This window comes from Chiloscyllium plagiosum, chromosome 5 (genome assembly GCF_004010195.1).
Source record: "Chiloscyllium plagiosum isolate BGI_BamShark_2017 chromosome 5, ASM401019v2, whole genome shotgun sequence".
Lineage (NCBI taxonomy): Eukaryota > Metazoa > Chordata > Chondrichthyes > Orectolobiformes > Hemiscylliidae > Chiloscyllium > Chiloscyllium plagiosum.
The window spans coordinates 90,532,618-90,549,220 of record NC_057714.1 but is presented as its reverse complement, the minus strand read 5'-3'; the positions used below and the strand labels follow the sequence as shown (position 1 = coordinate 90,549,220).

The following is a 16,603-nucleotide window of genomic DNA, read 5'->3' as shown; positions in this document are numbered from 1 at the left end:
AGATTTCTCCAGCTTCCTCATTTCCCCTTCCCCCACCTTATCTCAATCCCAACCCTTGGACTCAGCACCGCCTTCTTGACCTGCAGTCTTCTTCCTGACCTCTCCGCCCCCACCCCCTCTCCGGCCTATCACCCTCACCTTAATCCCCTTCCTCCTATCGCATTCCCAATGCCCCTCCTCCAAGTCCTTCCTCCCTACCTTTTATCTTAGCCTGCTTGGCACACTTTCCTCATTCCTGAAAAAGGGCTTATGCCCGCAACGTCGATTCTCCTGCTCCTTGGATGCTGCCTGACCTGCTGCGCTTTTCCAGCAACACATTTTTCAGCTCTGATCTCAAGCATCTGCAGTCCTCACTTTCTCCTAGTGCATTTTTATATCCCCAACATCAGTCATCTCATTATTTCGATATTGGCAAAATAATAAATTCAAACTCAATTGGGTTTTGCTATCCAGGGGCATAGTTTAAACTGGTTAAATTCAAATTACTGTCAAAACAGCAACCATCTCAGGTATCCATTTCACAGCCAAATGTTATATATGTTCAATTTTCCAGTACACACTGAAATTGCTATCCAGTCATATCACACAGGTGCTTGTAATTTCTCAGTTCAGAACAGCATCACTCTCTTAAAGCTACAGTACACACCTTCAACTTCATAATACAAAACACTGTGTACAAGCAGGATGTTCCATTTAAAATGCAAAGAAATAGTGAAATGCATTCCACTACGCAGAAGCAGATCTGAGATTTCACTTTCTGTTGTTATGTCATGTGTAACCATAGTACTAGTATGGATTTCTTCAAGCTGAATCAAAATTATAATTACCAGGGTCTTCCTGAAGTGGTATCATCAGTTTACTATTGAGAGTGAAGCAATGCAAGTGCAGAATCCTTTTCAGTCATAACATAAATGACTTTTCTGTGTAAAATTTGTGTGTATGTGTAATATATTTACAGAGCATGTAGCTGAAGAGAGATGCAGATAAAGGACTATGACAGCAATTTTGAGAACGCTTTAAAGCAACCATCAAATAGCAAAGATAGTCTTTGCCAAAAACTTTTCACATGCCTGTCCGTTGAAATATTTTCCATTTGGAACAATATGACTCTGTCTCTTTGCTTGTCCCATTTATTCTACATGGCCATCTGTGTTTCTTTAGTTTCTATCCCAGTTGTATTTGCACTTTTCTCTTGACAAATAAAAAACATTTTCTCTTTGCATGTCATGTCCATTTTCAGCCTTAGGGTTCAACTACTGTGTTTGAATGTGTTTCAAGTTCTGACTTGAACTCTTTCGCTGTTGGATTTATTGCAAGTTTTGACTTCACAGTGAGACAACGAGAGAGGTTTTTGCAATGTCTGTCCCCAAGTGGTGGTTTCCACTGACTGGTATCTCCAAGGTGCAAGGGATCCTAATTCTATAACAGGTGAAGCAGTGACTCTGTTGTCAAAACAAGGGTAATTGTACATCCAACTTCCTCCTCTTCTTCCTATTTCTGTTGAATCAGGTAAATACTTGAAAATGTCCCTAAAGAAGAAATCTAAACAGCAATGCAAATCAGTTTACTATTGAGAGTGAAGCAATGCAAGTGCAGAATCCTTTTCAATCGTGACATAAGTGACTTTTATGTACAAAATTTTTGTGTATGTGTAATATATTTACAGAGCAAGTAGCTGAAGAGAGATGCAGATAAGTGACTATAACTATAGTGACTGTAATCTAGGGCAGATAATGGATTAGTTGCATCAGGGTTCTGCATTTCATAACTGTATCATTTAAACTAATCAAGCACCCTGAGCCTCTAATACTTTCAATCATCATTTATCCAAAAAAAAGTATCTTGGAATAAGAATAAGTACTTCCTTGGCAGCATTGACCATTACCCAAGTTGCTATGAGGCAACCATGCAATATTGAATGAGAGTAAAGTTGACCAATGGTGAGATGACAGCTACCTGACCTTGAAAGACATTAATGAACTAGTTGAGCTTATACAACAGATTTCATGGCCAATAACGAGTGTTATGGTGGGATTTAAACTTAACTGGTGTCAAGTTTCACTATTTATTTAAGTGCAACAGGGGTAGATTCGGCCAAACCAGTATGAAAGATTGGTGAGTTCCAAATGGAAATGAAAGATACTCTAAACCATTCACAGTTGAGTTTCCATAGTGTTCACATTGATTCAAGATTCACTTTGCTCTTACCATTATTGGCCCACAAAAAGTACTTCCAGGTTGAACTTGCAAGGTTTTGATAGCTCCTTATACAGAGTTATAGAGTCATAGAGATGTACAGCATGGAAACAGATCCTTCGGTCTAACCCGTCCATGCCGACCACACATCCCAACTCGATCTAGTCCCACCTGCCAGCACCCTGCCCATATCCCTCCAAACCCTTCATATTCATGTACCCATCCAAATTCCTTTTAAATGTTGCAATTGTACCAGCCTCCACCACTTCCTCTGGCAGCTCATTCCATACACGTACCATTCTCTGCCTGAAAAAGTTGCCCCTTAGGTCCCTTTTATATCTTTCCCCTCTCACCCTAAACCTATGCCCTCTAATTCTGGACTCCCCCATCCCAGGGAAAAGACTTTGCCTGTTTACACTATCCATGCCCCTTATAATTTTGTAAATCTCTATAAGGTCACCCCTCAGCCTCCGACGCTCCAGGGAAAACAGCGTCAGCCTGTTCAACCTCTCCCCATAGCTCAAATTCTCCAACCTGACAACATCCTTGTAAATCTTTTCTTTAATTAATTTTCTTTAGTGCATAATAACATTTCTGGAGTTCTTTTCATAAAAAAACTATATGACAGCAGATTTTCTAGTATACATCAATGAGACAACAAATAATTCATCTTGTTTTTCTTAAGATTATCCTCAGTGATTACTCACAGGCAGACGACTAGCACCCTTACTAAAATGTTTATTTTTACTGATAAATCTACTTTCCACATTAGCTCTCTCAAATACATCAAGGAATACATTGTAGCAGAAACACAAAAAATAAATAATTGCCTTTTATTAAGCTATCTGCTTGTATTAATGTATGGAAATATTTGCATTAATAATTATGCAAATGATTTTCATATTAAAATAACCTAACCAGTAGAATTTTAAGCAATTTCCCAATTTCTGACCAAAGCAGGAACATGTCATATTGACTTTTATGCTGCTGGATCTTTGGAAGTGATTCTCTGTTGAGTAGCTTTATTATGCTACTTTTGGTGATCATGATTTGGAGTTTGTTTTCCACCGAGGCTAAACTAATGTATATATTGATTTAAGGGGCACCACTCTGCATGAAGAATGGGGCAAGGCAAAGAGGCAGGCCGTTGTGAATTATCGCAGTTTATAAAGGGATTGAATTTTGCACCAGAATCTTAGCTGACTGAGCTAACTGACCCAGTATGAGCAGAATGCCTGTCTTGGTGTTTAAAAAAACAAGTAAACTGTCGTCAGAAATTGACCTGCATAAGTGTTCACAGAAAGCTCATTAAACTATACTTCTAATAAAATTGGCTTCTTTTATAGCCGTTATCCGTGTTTCTTAAAAACAGTGGGATTCCTGCATTTGATTAACTGTTTCATTGGGCTTGCTTCATAAGTGTGTTATTGGCTTGTAGAATTTTTAAATCTTTCATTTTAAGCTTCAATGGGCCATTCATTAATGCCTATATAGAGTTTCTATTCAACAGTTCTTGAAATAGTTGTACACTGGTAAAGCACATTGCTAGCATGATACTACAGAGGCATTATAAATCTAAAATTGTTTGTATGGGTATTTGATCTCCTATGGTACTGTAGCGTGGCGATGCTGCTCCCTTAAAGTTATGCCATCCTTGGCCTTTTTTTCCAGAGAGGTCATAAAAGCAGTGATTCCAAAACGTCTGGCTTGGATGGGTTTTCTGTCTGTCTGTCTGTCTGTCTGTCTTTCCTTCCTGTAAGACCTTTGTTGATTTTACCTTCCTTGCAAAGGGGTGTTTATGGGGATTGTTTCAAGTATTTGGAACAGCATTATTAAATTGGGATGATCTGTTGGGTTCTTGGATAGGTTAAGTTTTTCAATATTCTGTTCTCTTTTGTTTGTGTTTCATTTGGTAATCAAATTCTGTTTTGCTTAAAACTAAGTGGTTTGACCAACTGCATCTCTCCTGGAATATCCACTCCACACCTGCTTAAAACAGCTAGCAAAGTTAGGGTCCAGACTACTTTCTTGAAATGTTTTGAGGAAGTCTGGCCTGGTCCATAATGGTACAGATTCAGGTCAGTGTATTTTTCAGGTAAAGTCTGATTGTAATGCATAGCATATGCGAATCAGAACATGCATATATACTTCACTTTCAACTTAAAAATCATAGAGGCATACATTTAACTCCAAACATTGGTCATTGCAACAAAAATGGTGGTTTGTTTGCACTTGATATCTTTATCAATATGATGCTGAATATTTTAAAATGTAAGCTGTTTATCAGTTTAAAACATTATGTTTTTATATGTTAGAAAGCAGAGGATGATGACTTGGTGCTTACACCTGATGGTACCAGGGAGTTCCTGACATTTGAAATTCCTCTCAATGATACTGGATCTGCAGGCCTCGGAGTTAGTGTCAAAGGTAATAGATCAAAAGAAAACCATGCTGACCTGGGCATATTTGTGAAATCCATCATCAATGGAGGAGCAGCATCGAAGGTAAATCAATTTGGTATCTAGATGATAATTAAGTTTTTAATGACTGCTTATAAAAGGATATTTACAATGAAATTCGCTGATGCAATATTCACCACATTTATCCCTTCATCAATTGAAGTTGTTGACTCTTTGATGAGATGTGGTTCCATTGGGTTCCAGACACCCTCTGATCCTGGATCATTTGTGAATTGTGTACCTGGTCCTATTCTTCAAAGAGACCTATGTGTCTATGCTGAGTAGAGGCCAGAAAAGAAGATTGAGTGATGAACTTACCTCCTCAGCCAAGAATGTTCTGCTTAATTGGAGCATTTCCATTGCCACAGTTGCTGAGAGCAGATAATTTAACACAGATCAAAAATTGAACAACTGCACCTCAGTGATTTTTTTTTTCAAAAAGTACATGGAGATGCTTGTGCCAAGAGAAAGAAGCTTTAAAACTTGAACAATATGAAATTACTTTAGTATTCTAACAGCTACTTTGAGAGGGAAGCATCCTTAAGCAAGCTATTGAGGCACAAAATCAGGGTGAACCAAAAGTGAGTAATGCAATGAAAATACTTTAGATTAGATTAGATTACTTACATAGAACATAGAAGAATACTGCGCAGTACAGGCCCTTTGGCCCTCGATGTTGCGCCGATCCAAGCCCACCTAACCTATACTAACCCACTATCCTCCATATACCTATCCAATGCCCGCTTAAATGCCCATAAAGAGGGAGAGTCCACCACTGCTACTGGCAGGGCATTCCATGAACTCACGACTCGCTGAGTAAAGAACCTACCCCTAACATCTGTCCTGTACCTACCCCCTCTTAATTTAAAGCTATGCCCCCTTGTAATACCTGACTCCATACGCGGGAAAAGGTTCATACTGTCGACCCTATCTAACCCCCTAATCATCTTGTACACCTCAATCAAGTCACCCCTAAACCTTCTTTTCTCTAATGAAGACAGCCCCAAGTGTCTCAGTCTTTCCTCATACGATCTTCCTTCCATACCAGGCAACATTCTGGTAAACCTCCTCTGCACCCGTTCCAGTGCCTCCACATCCTTTCTATAGTATGGCGACCAAAACTGCACACAATATTCCAGATGCGGCCGCACCAGAGTCTTATACAACTGCATCATGACCTCAGGACTCCGGAACTCAATTCCTCTACCAATAAAAGCCAGAAACAGGCCCTTCAGCCCAACAAGTCCACACCGACCCGCCGAAGCGCAACCCACCCAAACCCATTCCCCTACATTTACCCCTTCGCCTAACACTACGGGCAATTTAACTTGGCCAATTCACCTAACCTGCACATTTTTGGACTGTGGGAGGAAACCGGAGCAGCCGGAGGAAACCCACGCAGACACAGGGAGAACGTGCAAACTCCACACAGTCAGTCACCTGAGGCGGGAATTGAACCCGGGTCTCTGGCGCTGTGAGGCAGCAGTGCTAACCACTGTGCCACCGTGCCGCTCACTTTATGCTTATGTTCACTGAGAAAGACACTGGAGAAAATGCCTGAATAATGACAATTTAATGAGGATTAACAACTCTTTGAAATATTATCGAAATGTTTAAAGCAAAGGCTGAAATGAAACCACAAGGATATTTATCCAGGAGTTCCAAGCCTCTTCTGAGCCAGGATTACCAGGCTCATGTCCCAATTCAGAATTTCTCCACTACTGTAGTGTGCCATCATCATATGGCCAAACAAATTGATAATCAATCTGTACATCCTCTGGCTAAGCCTGTGGTACCTGCTCAGTGAAAATCAACAGAAGGCAATGTCAATCTAATTCATTATCCTTCCAAACATAACCTAGGAGCAACATATGGAAGCCCTCTTAAGGATATCATCCATGAACAAAGAGAGAGATGTCTCCTGTTAACTGTAAGTCTAGTATAGTCTACTTCAAAAACAAATCTGGCAAAGATGTTGCTATTTGATACAGTGGGATTCCAGGACATAACCTGGAAGTGGCTAAAGAACTGGTTTCTGATTAGAGAGCTGCTAATTAAGAAACCAAGAAATGGGAACAGCTGTGCATACTTCCAAACCTGCTTCATCTTTCAGTAAGATATTCTTGATCTTCTTTTTCATTCATACCGCAGTCCATTATCCTAACGTGTCTGCATTTCCCATGTTTTATTTGTCAGATATCTATAGACCTCCATCTTGGATGTAAGAATCCACATTTGGTTGAGTAAAAAGGATCCTCCTTATTTATATTCTAAATGGACAATCTTTTTATTCTCAGCAAGAAATCCTCAGTTGAAGATTAGCGAGGAAACATCCACTCAGCGTCAGCCCTGTTATCCACTTAATAATTTTATGCTTTAATAAGATTAACTCCCTAGGAAATGTTAGTTTCACCGACTCAATTTCTTTCCATGGGGCAGTTAACTTATCCCTGTTCTTAAAAAAAACTCATTCTTGGACCTTTTTATTTCTTTTGTGAGTTGTGAGTGCCAGTGGTAAGTTTGACATTTGCTGCGTATCCCTAATTGTGTTTGAAATGAGCTTGCTTGGCCATTTCAGAGAGCATTTTCGAGCCAATTACATTGTATTGGGTCTTCAGTCATATGACGGCCAGTGCAGGTAAGGACAGCAGATTTCCTTCCCTTAAGGGCATTGTGAATCCAATGTTCTTTCACAACAATCAGTGAGAATTTTCAGGATGATCACTGTTTTCTCTCCACAGGTGTTACCAGACCTACTGAATGTTTTCAGCAACTTCTGCTTTTGTTTCCGATTTCCAGCATCTGCAGTTCTTTGTTTTATTTTAGTGATGCCAGGATGTCATGGTGACCCAGTGGTTAGCACTGCTGCCTCTCAGTGCCAGGTGCCTCCGATGATGTCTGTGTGGAGTTTGCAAATTCTCCCAGTGTCTGCGGGGTTTTCTCCAGATGCTCTGGTTTCCTCGCACAGCCCAAAGATTTGCAGGTTAGGTGAATTGGCCATGCTAAATTGCCCCTTGTGTCCAGAGATGTGCATGCTAGGTGGATTAGCTATGGGAAATGCACGGTTACAGGGATAGGGTAGGGGTCTGGTTAAGATGCTCTTCGGAGAGTTGGTGTGGACTTGTTGAGCTGAATGTCCTGTTTCCGCACTGTAGCATTCTGTGAAGTTGTATGATAATTTTCTGGTCATCTGCTTTAGTGAGATATGGCACACGCATCCCCAGAATGTTATCCTGTGTCTCTGGATTTCAAGGCCAGTGACTACAGCATCATGTCTTCACAATGCACTCCCTCAACAGAAGAACACAGGGCTATCAGTTTAACAGCTTCGGTTTGCTCCTCCATTTCATAGATTTCTTTTGTATTTCTTCATGGGACATGGATATCACTGGCTGGACCAGTATTTATTACCACCCATTTTATTACCCTTGAGTCCACTGGGCTATTCAGTGGACAGTGAGAAGTCAACGACATTGCAGTGGTTTTGGAATCACATATAGTTGAGATGAGACCAATTTTGTATCCAAAGTGGATAACATCACATCCATAAATTTATATTTCATCTACTGTGCTCATGCCCACTTCACTTAACATGTCAAAATATTTCTGTAATCTCCTAGTGTTCTCTTCACAATAACACATTGTGTTATCAGCAAATTTGGATATCATACACCTAGTGACTTGAATTTTCTCTCACAGGCATAGGGACAATGCTATTCTACCAAAAGACGCAAATTTCTTGGTTCAGATTTTTAAAAATTCTTTATTTGGTTAATTTTTAATTGGTTAAACATGTTATGACACACATATGGAACAGTTAAAGAACAAAGAAAATTTACAACCCAGGAACAGGCTCTTCGGCCCTCCAAGCCTGAGCTGATTCAAATCTACTGTCCAAACCTGTCACCCAATTCCTAAGCATCTGTATCCCTCTGCTTCCCACCTACTCATGCATCTGTCCAGACGCATCTTAAATGAATCTACTGTGCCTGCCTCTACCACCTCTGCTGGCAACGCATTCCAAGCACCCACCACCCTCTCTGTAAGTAGTTGCCACATGTATCCCCCTTAAACTTTTCACCTCTCACCTTAAAAGCGTGACCTCTCATTATGAAATCCTTCACTCTGGGGGAAAAAGCTTATCTGTATCTACCATGTCTATACCCTTCATAATTTTGTAAACTTCAATCAAGTCCCCCCTCAATCTCCTTTTCTCTAATGAAAACAAACCTAACCTACTCAACCTCTGTTCATAGCTAGCACCTTCCATACCAGGCAACATCCTCATAAACCTTCTCTGCACCCTCTCCAAAGTGTCCACATCCTTTTGGTAATGTGGCGACCAGAACTCTGCACAGTATTCTAAATGTGACCGAACCAATGTCCTGTGCAATTTTAACATGACCTGCTAGCTCTTATACTCGATACCCCGTCTGATGAAGGCAAGCATACTATATGCCTTCTTGACCACTCTATCCACCTGTGCAGCAACCTTCAGGGTACAATGGACCTGCACTCCCAGATCTCTCTGCTCATCAACTTTTCCCAAGGCTCTTTGTATAATTCACTTTAGAATTAGACTTGCCTAAATGCATCACCTCACATTTGTCTGGATTGAACTCCATCTGCCACTTTTCCGTCCAACTCTCCAGTCTATCTATATTCTCCTGTATTCTTTAACATGTCTCTTTTGCTTTCTGCTACTCCACCAATCTTCGTGTCATTTGCAAACTTGCTGATCATACCAACAGTGCCCTCTTCCAGATCATTTATGTATGTCACAAGCAACAGTGGCCCCAACACTGATCCCTGTGGAACACCACTGGTCACCTTTCTCCATTTTGAGAAACTCCCTTCAACTACTATCTCTGTCTTCTGTTGCTCAACCAGTTCTTTATCCACCTAGCCAGAACACCCTACACACCATGTGACTTCACTTTCTCTATTTGTTTACCATGGGGACTCTTATCAAACGCCTTACTAAAGTCCACTTACATGACATCAACAGCCCTTCCTTTATCTATCAACTTGGTCACTTCCTCAAAGAACTCTATTAAGTTGGTAAGGCACGATCTCCCCCCACACAAAACCATGTTATCTATCACTGATAAGCCCATTCTTTTATAAATATAAATAGATCCTATCCCTCAGTACCTTCTCCAGCAACTTTCCCACCACTGACGTCAGGCTCACTGGTCTGTCGTTTCCCGGAATATCCCTACTACACTTCTTGTACGGGGGACAACATGAGCAATCTTCCAGTCCAGCGGCACCTCACCTGTGTTTAAAGGTGTCACAAAGATAGCTGTTAGGGCCCCAGCTATTTTCTCTCTCACTTCCCTCAGTAACCTGGGAATATTCCCATCGGTCCTGGGGATTTGTCCACCTTAATAACCTCTACCCTACCCAACACATCTTCCCTAATTATGTCAAGTTGGAATTTTATTTACACTCATGGAATGTGGGGATTGCTGACTAGGCTAATTTTTATTGCCCATTTGTGCAATTAAAAGTCAACCACATTGTGTGTGGGTCTGGAGTCGCACTCAGTCCAATATTTCATTCAGTTGTAAATATTTTTCTAATCAACTTGTTTAGAACGAGGTTACACACCTCTGGAGAAGGTGGGACTTGAACTTGGGTCTCCTGCAACAGAGATGGAGGCACTACCACTGCACCACAAGAACTCTTGATCATCACATCTGAGTTATCGATGAAGATTGTGAATAACTGTTTCCTCTCTTCTTCCTTTTTTGGCAAACGGCGTTATGTTTGACATCTTTCTATGCACACACAATTTCCGGATCTCAGGAATTCTGAGCTATCAAAATCAATGCATGTGCGATCTAAGGAGCTGTTTCTTTGTAAAGCATTAGGTGGTGGTCCATAAGCTGTAGGGTATTTATTGGATTTTAATCCCATTAATGTTTATGTCTTGCTTCTTTATTATAACTTTCTTAAATTTTTGACTTTTCTGAAGAGCGGGTTCCTGACTGTTTCTAGAATTGACTCGTGCCTCCTTCTGTACAGACATTGTTTAATGTCATTGAATTTTTGTAACCTTTTTGGTGGTTCTGTCTCTAAGTGATGCACATTTACTTTTGTTAATTCATTCCTGTATACCTACTTATAGAGTCTTTTACAATCACTTTGGATACTTTACTGAGTTCTAGACTCCTCAGGTTTACTTTATTTTTGAATATTGGCTGACTTTTCTGATCATTGAACGCTCATGTTAACTTGCATTGTTCATCATAGTAGACCACTTTTTCTGTGTTTTTTTTGTTTTTTAAGAAAACATAGCACCCTTGTTTTTTTGGAATTATTCTTTAAATGTTTTCCATGGTTTATCTACACTCATATTTCAATCCAGTTTGCTAATCTTCCTCAACAAATTTGTCCTTCATATCTTTGTTTTATTCACATTTAAGACTCCAGCTTTGGGCTTAACTAAATCACTCAAACTGATGTGACCAATATTCCCAAGAATGCCTTTTCCTGAAAGGATATTGTATAACCCCACTAAATTGCACAAACTAAATCTAAAATGGCCTGTTCCCCCAATTTGTTCCTTCACATACAGATGTAGGAAAGTATTTTGAATGCATTCTGTGAATTCTTCTCCACGTTGACTGTGAGCTTGGTTTGCCCAGTTTCTATGAGAATTCAAAAAAAAATAATCATTGCATTTTCCTCTACGTAGAAGTTATGTGAAGTCCTTAATGAGGTGCATTAAAGAGCAATGTTAAGATTTGCATCATTTCAATTGCAGATTATCAACTTTAGTTCAAAATCTTGACACAAACTATCCAGTATGCATTCTGTGGAATGGTGTTTAAATCAAAGAAAATGATTCAGAATGAATTGACCAAATGTTGTAGTTGGGTGGGACAACGTTCAATGATTTTTTTTGTGACAGAAGTAAAAAGTAGGTTTAGATATATACCATGAATGTTGTTATAGCATGTTAACATTATAATGATGTTCTTCGTGACCATTTTGAAAATGGACATACAAAACATTTCCTGTTTTCATGTTCGTATTGTTGAAGGAAACATATACTCCCCTGACTTTGTGGGAAGTTTACTCTTGTTTCATTAAATTAGATTCCCTCCAGTGCGGAAACAGACCCTTCAGCCTAGCAAGTCCACACTGATCCTCCAAAGAGCAATCCACCTGGACCCACCTCTCTCTGACTAATGCACCTAATGCATGGGCAATTTAGCATGGCCAAATCACCTGACCTGCACATCTTTGGACTGTGGGAGGAAACCGGAGCACCCGGAGAAAACCCACACAGACACGGGGAGAACATGCAAACTCCACGCAGACAGTGGCCCGAGGCTGGAATCGAACTGGATCCCTGGCACTGTGAGGCAGCGGTGCTAATCACTGAACCACCGTGCCGCCCCTAAGCATACTTTTCAAATTGACAAATATAACTCCTGAATACATATAGCAAAGAAATGCCTTGTCAAAAGAGCTTGAATGTTTCCTGAATGAATTTGATGACTGGATTTTGAATGAAAATGTTACAAATTGAGAGCTGGTCTAAAGCAGGGCTTTATTTTATCTTCACTTCAGGATGGTAGACTTAATGTGAATGACCAGCTTATAGCAGTGAACAGTGAATCATTGTTGGGAAAAACAAACCAAGATGCCATGGAGACACTACGGAGATCCATGTCCACAGAGGGAAATAAGAGAGGAATGATCCAATTGATTGTTGCCAGGAGGATAACAAAACACAATGAGGTAATAATTAGTGTTGACTTTGATAATGTAAGGCTACAAAATACAAACCCCCACAAAGTAAATTACTTCCTTTTGAAGTCAAATGTTGAAAAATGCATACACTCAATTCCGGAATATACCCATTTTTGTAAGTCTCTGAACAATAATGTTTCTATTAAATTTATCATTAGCGTTTGCTGTGAAACAGTAAGTGAACATTCGTCAAGAAATATAAAATTCAGGCTATCATGAATAAGATATGATTTCAAAGATAATATCTCTCTCTTTATTGCAGATGCTAATATGTATTCAAATTTAGGTCAGATAAAAATGTGCTCCCCAGAGGTTAGAGTATTTCTTAATTTCCACCTTTTGTTCAATACAGTGGTTTGACTGCCAGTTAGACAAGGCAAAATATATTTTTTAAAATGTGACTTCATCAATGTATTCTTTTTTAAGGTTTTCTGTTCCTTTTTCTCCTTAAATTTTGTTTTCTTTTGTGTGCAGTACAATCTGGTCCAGACAAAATATTCAGTGAGATTAAGTCTTTTTATATTTATACTTGATTACTTGAATTCTGTTAAGATTCTAAAATGTGCCTGAAAGGTCTAAATGTTTTGAGGGCAATGAATGATTATTTAAATAGAGTCAATATGCAGGGCAACTGGGAAATGACAGGAGGTTGTCTTTCAGGTAAAATGCTCAGAGATTTAATACAGATGTGATGGGCTGTATAGCCTCCTTCTGCACCATTATAGTTCTGTAATTCTTATATTTGTGTGTTGTGTAAGTTTTTTTTTAAGTGATGATTAAATCAGTCTGGAGATAGACACCTTTAATTTAGAATTTACCTTAATGCATTTCTTGGACTGAGAGTAACACACTGCCTCTTTTTTTGGAAAATGACTGTTGGTATGCTGCTCCGAACCAGAAATTTAAATATAAAGCTGATAATTTATTTCCAGAACACTCAATGAGAGAGAAAAACAAATGTTGTTTTTCTAATGTATAAAATTGTATAAAAATTGTTTTTATTGTTTGAGTGGAATGTTCAATTTCAGCAACTCGACAGTGCAGGCCACCCACAATGGTTAGACTTATGAATACGCATTTGTCTTTTGGCTTCTATGCAGGTTGTTCTCAATTTCATTTGAGATTAACCTGACCTTGATTTGATACGGAGTTTCTGTTATTCATGTATATCTTCTTCACATAACTAAAACAACAAAGTCAGAACAATCTGAAGCAAACAAAAACAGAAATTACTGGAGAAACAGCAGGTTTGGCTTAATTTGTGGAGAGAAAACAGAGTTCACATTTCAAGAGGGAGACAGGACTTGAAACATTAACCCTGCTTTCTCTCCACAGATGTTGCCAGACCTGGTGAGCTTCTCCAGAAATTCTTATTTTGTATTTTGTTTCCCCTCTTCAGCATCCGCAGTTCTTTATTTTGTTTTAAAGTCAAAAAGATGGTAGCTGAACTGAAATATCCTCCATGTGCAACAATGAATGCTTCATCTTGGTTAGGATCTGTAATTGGCTCTGAGAGATAACATGCATTGGCTTTTACTGAAGGGAATTTTATATTGATTCCCCAAGTGCCAGTTGATAACTGTGCATGGCATTTCATCCATCTGTGCACCATAGCATTTTATTTCATGAGTTATTGTCATCTGGAGATAAGTGGTATACCTCAGTGGTTCGCTTACTTTCCGTGACTTATCGCTGCATTTTAAACTCCTATTTCTACTTCCTCGTTGGTAGTTGTGACTTCAGCAATACAGGCCCCAAGCTCTGAAATTCCCTCCCTAACCATTCCACTTTGCTCACTTTCTTTCGACTGTAGTTAAAAGTCTGAATACATCAGTAGGGTTTAGTCCCTGCTACTAAATTTTCATCCTTTGGCAAAATGTCAGTTTGTTTTTGTCTGATTTCACACTGTGAAACTCTTTATGACATTGCTATATTCAAGATGTTGTTGAAATGTCATTTCTAGTCCTATCTCGAAGGACAAGGTCAGCAGATCCATGGGAACGTTAGCACCTTCAAGTTCCCCTCCACGCCATTCACCTGACTTGGAAATATATCACCATTCCTTCACTGTCACTGGGTCAAAATCCTGGAATTCCCTCCTCATGGCACTGTAAGTCAATCCCATAGCAGGTGGACTGCAGCGGTTCAAGAAGACAGTTCACCACCATCTACTCATGGGCAACTAGAACCTGGCAATAAATGCTGGCCAGCCTGCAATGCCCACTCCCCACAAATTAATTTGGGAAGAAAAAGGAATTATCGTACCTCATGTTACGTTTTGTTCCGATGTCTGCAGCACTTGCCTGGCACTTGTGCAAGTTGCATCTAAAACCAGAGCACCTTTGCTTCAATCTGTGTGTAGGTATTTACCAATCAATCTGGTCAGAAATGTTATAACATACTTCCAGAGCAGGTGGGGCTTGAATTCAGGCCTCCTGGCTCAGCTAAGGACAATACAAATGCAACACAAGAGCCCTCTCAATTTCTGTGTACCAAATATAGAAAGAATTGTGTTCAGCTGCTGCATTTTGTTTCTGTACAGACATGTCAGTTATAACTAATTTAAAGGTGACAGGAGGGAAGCTGAAGTGAAGTCTGCTGGATTAAAGGAAATGAGTTGAATCTGTTGGCTTTATCAAAGATTCACTGGAGAAGCAGTGTTCATTGATTTTTCTGCAATGAGTTATCAATTGATCTGGCTACTAAATTATGTTTTATGAGCATTAGTGAAGGCACTTGGGAGAGAGCTCCACTTTCTATCCCTTTGGAGTTACAGTGATAAACAGAGTGTGACCTTTTCAGATTTTTAACAACAGTGCATCTTTTGAAATGTATTTAAATGTGTAGGTGTTCTTGCACAAATAATACTAATTAACAGGATTCATGATAGGTTAGGTTTGATCTGTGGAAAATTGTGCTGAAAGCAAATCATCTCAAAAATCATCAAAGAATAGAGTAACAAAAGGATGAATACTTGCCTACACAAAATGGTTTGTGCACGCGGAAATTAATATCCTTTTGACTTGACTTGTTTTCCCAGGGAAATATTATTATACAATCCTTTAATTTAAAAATTGATTAGAAAAAAGACCAATTTCAATACTTGTTAACATTTAGTTTCATGCTCGTGCTGAAAATAAACTTGTCAATGTAAAATTAGGTGCTCAGTAGTTGTCCTAATATTGGGTAGAAGTAGATCCTTAAATGACATGTGATTCTCATTCTTATTTTGACTGACACACATCATTCACCTTTGAAAGAAATGAAGAGAAATTAATTTGATTGAGGAGCCTGCTATTTTTCATAGAAGTTGTGTTAAGCTAATTGTTAAATCTCGGTTTAATGAAATTATCACTCAACTGTAATTAAAGCTAAGAAAATAAATTGTTGCTTAATGATTAAAAGCTTAGCATTTAATTTGTTTACTGCAGAATTTTACAATATTTGGGTAGTTCATGCTAAGTCTGTAATTATGTTGATCGATCACTGCAATAAATAGAAGTTGAGTAAGTCTACATTTTGCAAGTTCCTTTGCCTTTCATTTCTATGAAAATGATAATACTTGCAACAGAAAGTATTTTTTGGAAGCATATGACCTCTCCAGACATCTGTCTCCTATGTTTGGAACATGGTGCGATGTTTCTTACCCCCTCGAGTGCCCGTGGCATTCGGCCAACTTCCAAATGTCAGGAGGAATTAGTCCAGTGCTTTGACTTCAAAGTCTTTGTCATGAAAGCTTATTTCAGTTTGCTCTTGGCCTTGCCTGGAAGCTGCAAAAATAACTCCAGCATATCACATACACTTACAGATATTTACCATACAGATTACTCCTATAACTGCTCTGTGATGCAATTTATTTAAAGATATTTTTAAAACTAATGAGTTATTTGTTTATAACCCTCTAGCACATATTCACAATATTAAATTATAAATTGTTTGTTTAAAGCAATTTAGATGTTAGAATAATGTCGCAATAGTAGTAGTAGATGGTGAGGTACTTTAACATTTAAAAACCTGATTGTTGCCCAGAAGAGAAGACATTAAACTATCATCATTCAGATTTCTAAATGGTGCAGATGGGCTCAACTTGACACTTTCATGCAGAATAGAATAATTGGTGTGAACAAGAATTTGGAATGATGTATCTGTGGTATTTGATTTGGCTGCCTTTCTGATCATTC

At 39.0% G+C, this 16,603-nt stretch overlaps 1 protein-coding gene across 7 annotated transcripts in view; it reads left to right on the top strand.

The window, feature by feature from the left end:
• Positions 1 to 16,603, top strand: part of LOC122550085 (partitioning defective 3 homolog) — an 843,398-nt gene that overhangs the window by 556,025 nt on the left and 270,770 nt on the right. For all 7 annotated transcript variants that reach the window (XM_043690628.1, XM_043690629.1, XM_043690626.1 and 4 more), the window contains exons 13-14: positions 4,512 to 4,700; positions 12,240 to 12,410. In XM_043690628.1, the coding sequence (XP_043546563.1) occupies positions 4,512 to 4,700; positions 12,240 to 12,410 (360 nt within the window). The remainder of the gene's footprint in view (positions 1 to 4,511; positions 4,701 to 12,239; positions 12,411 to 16,603) is intronic.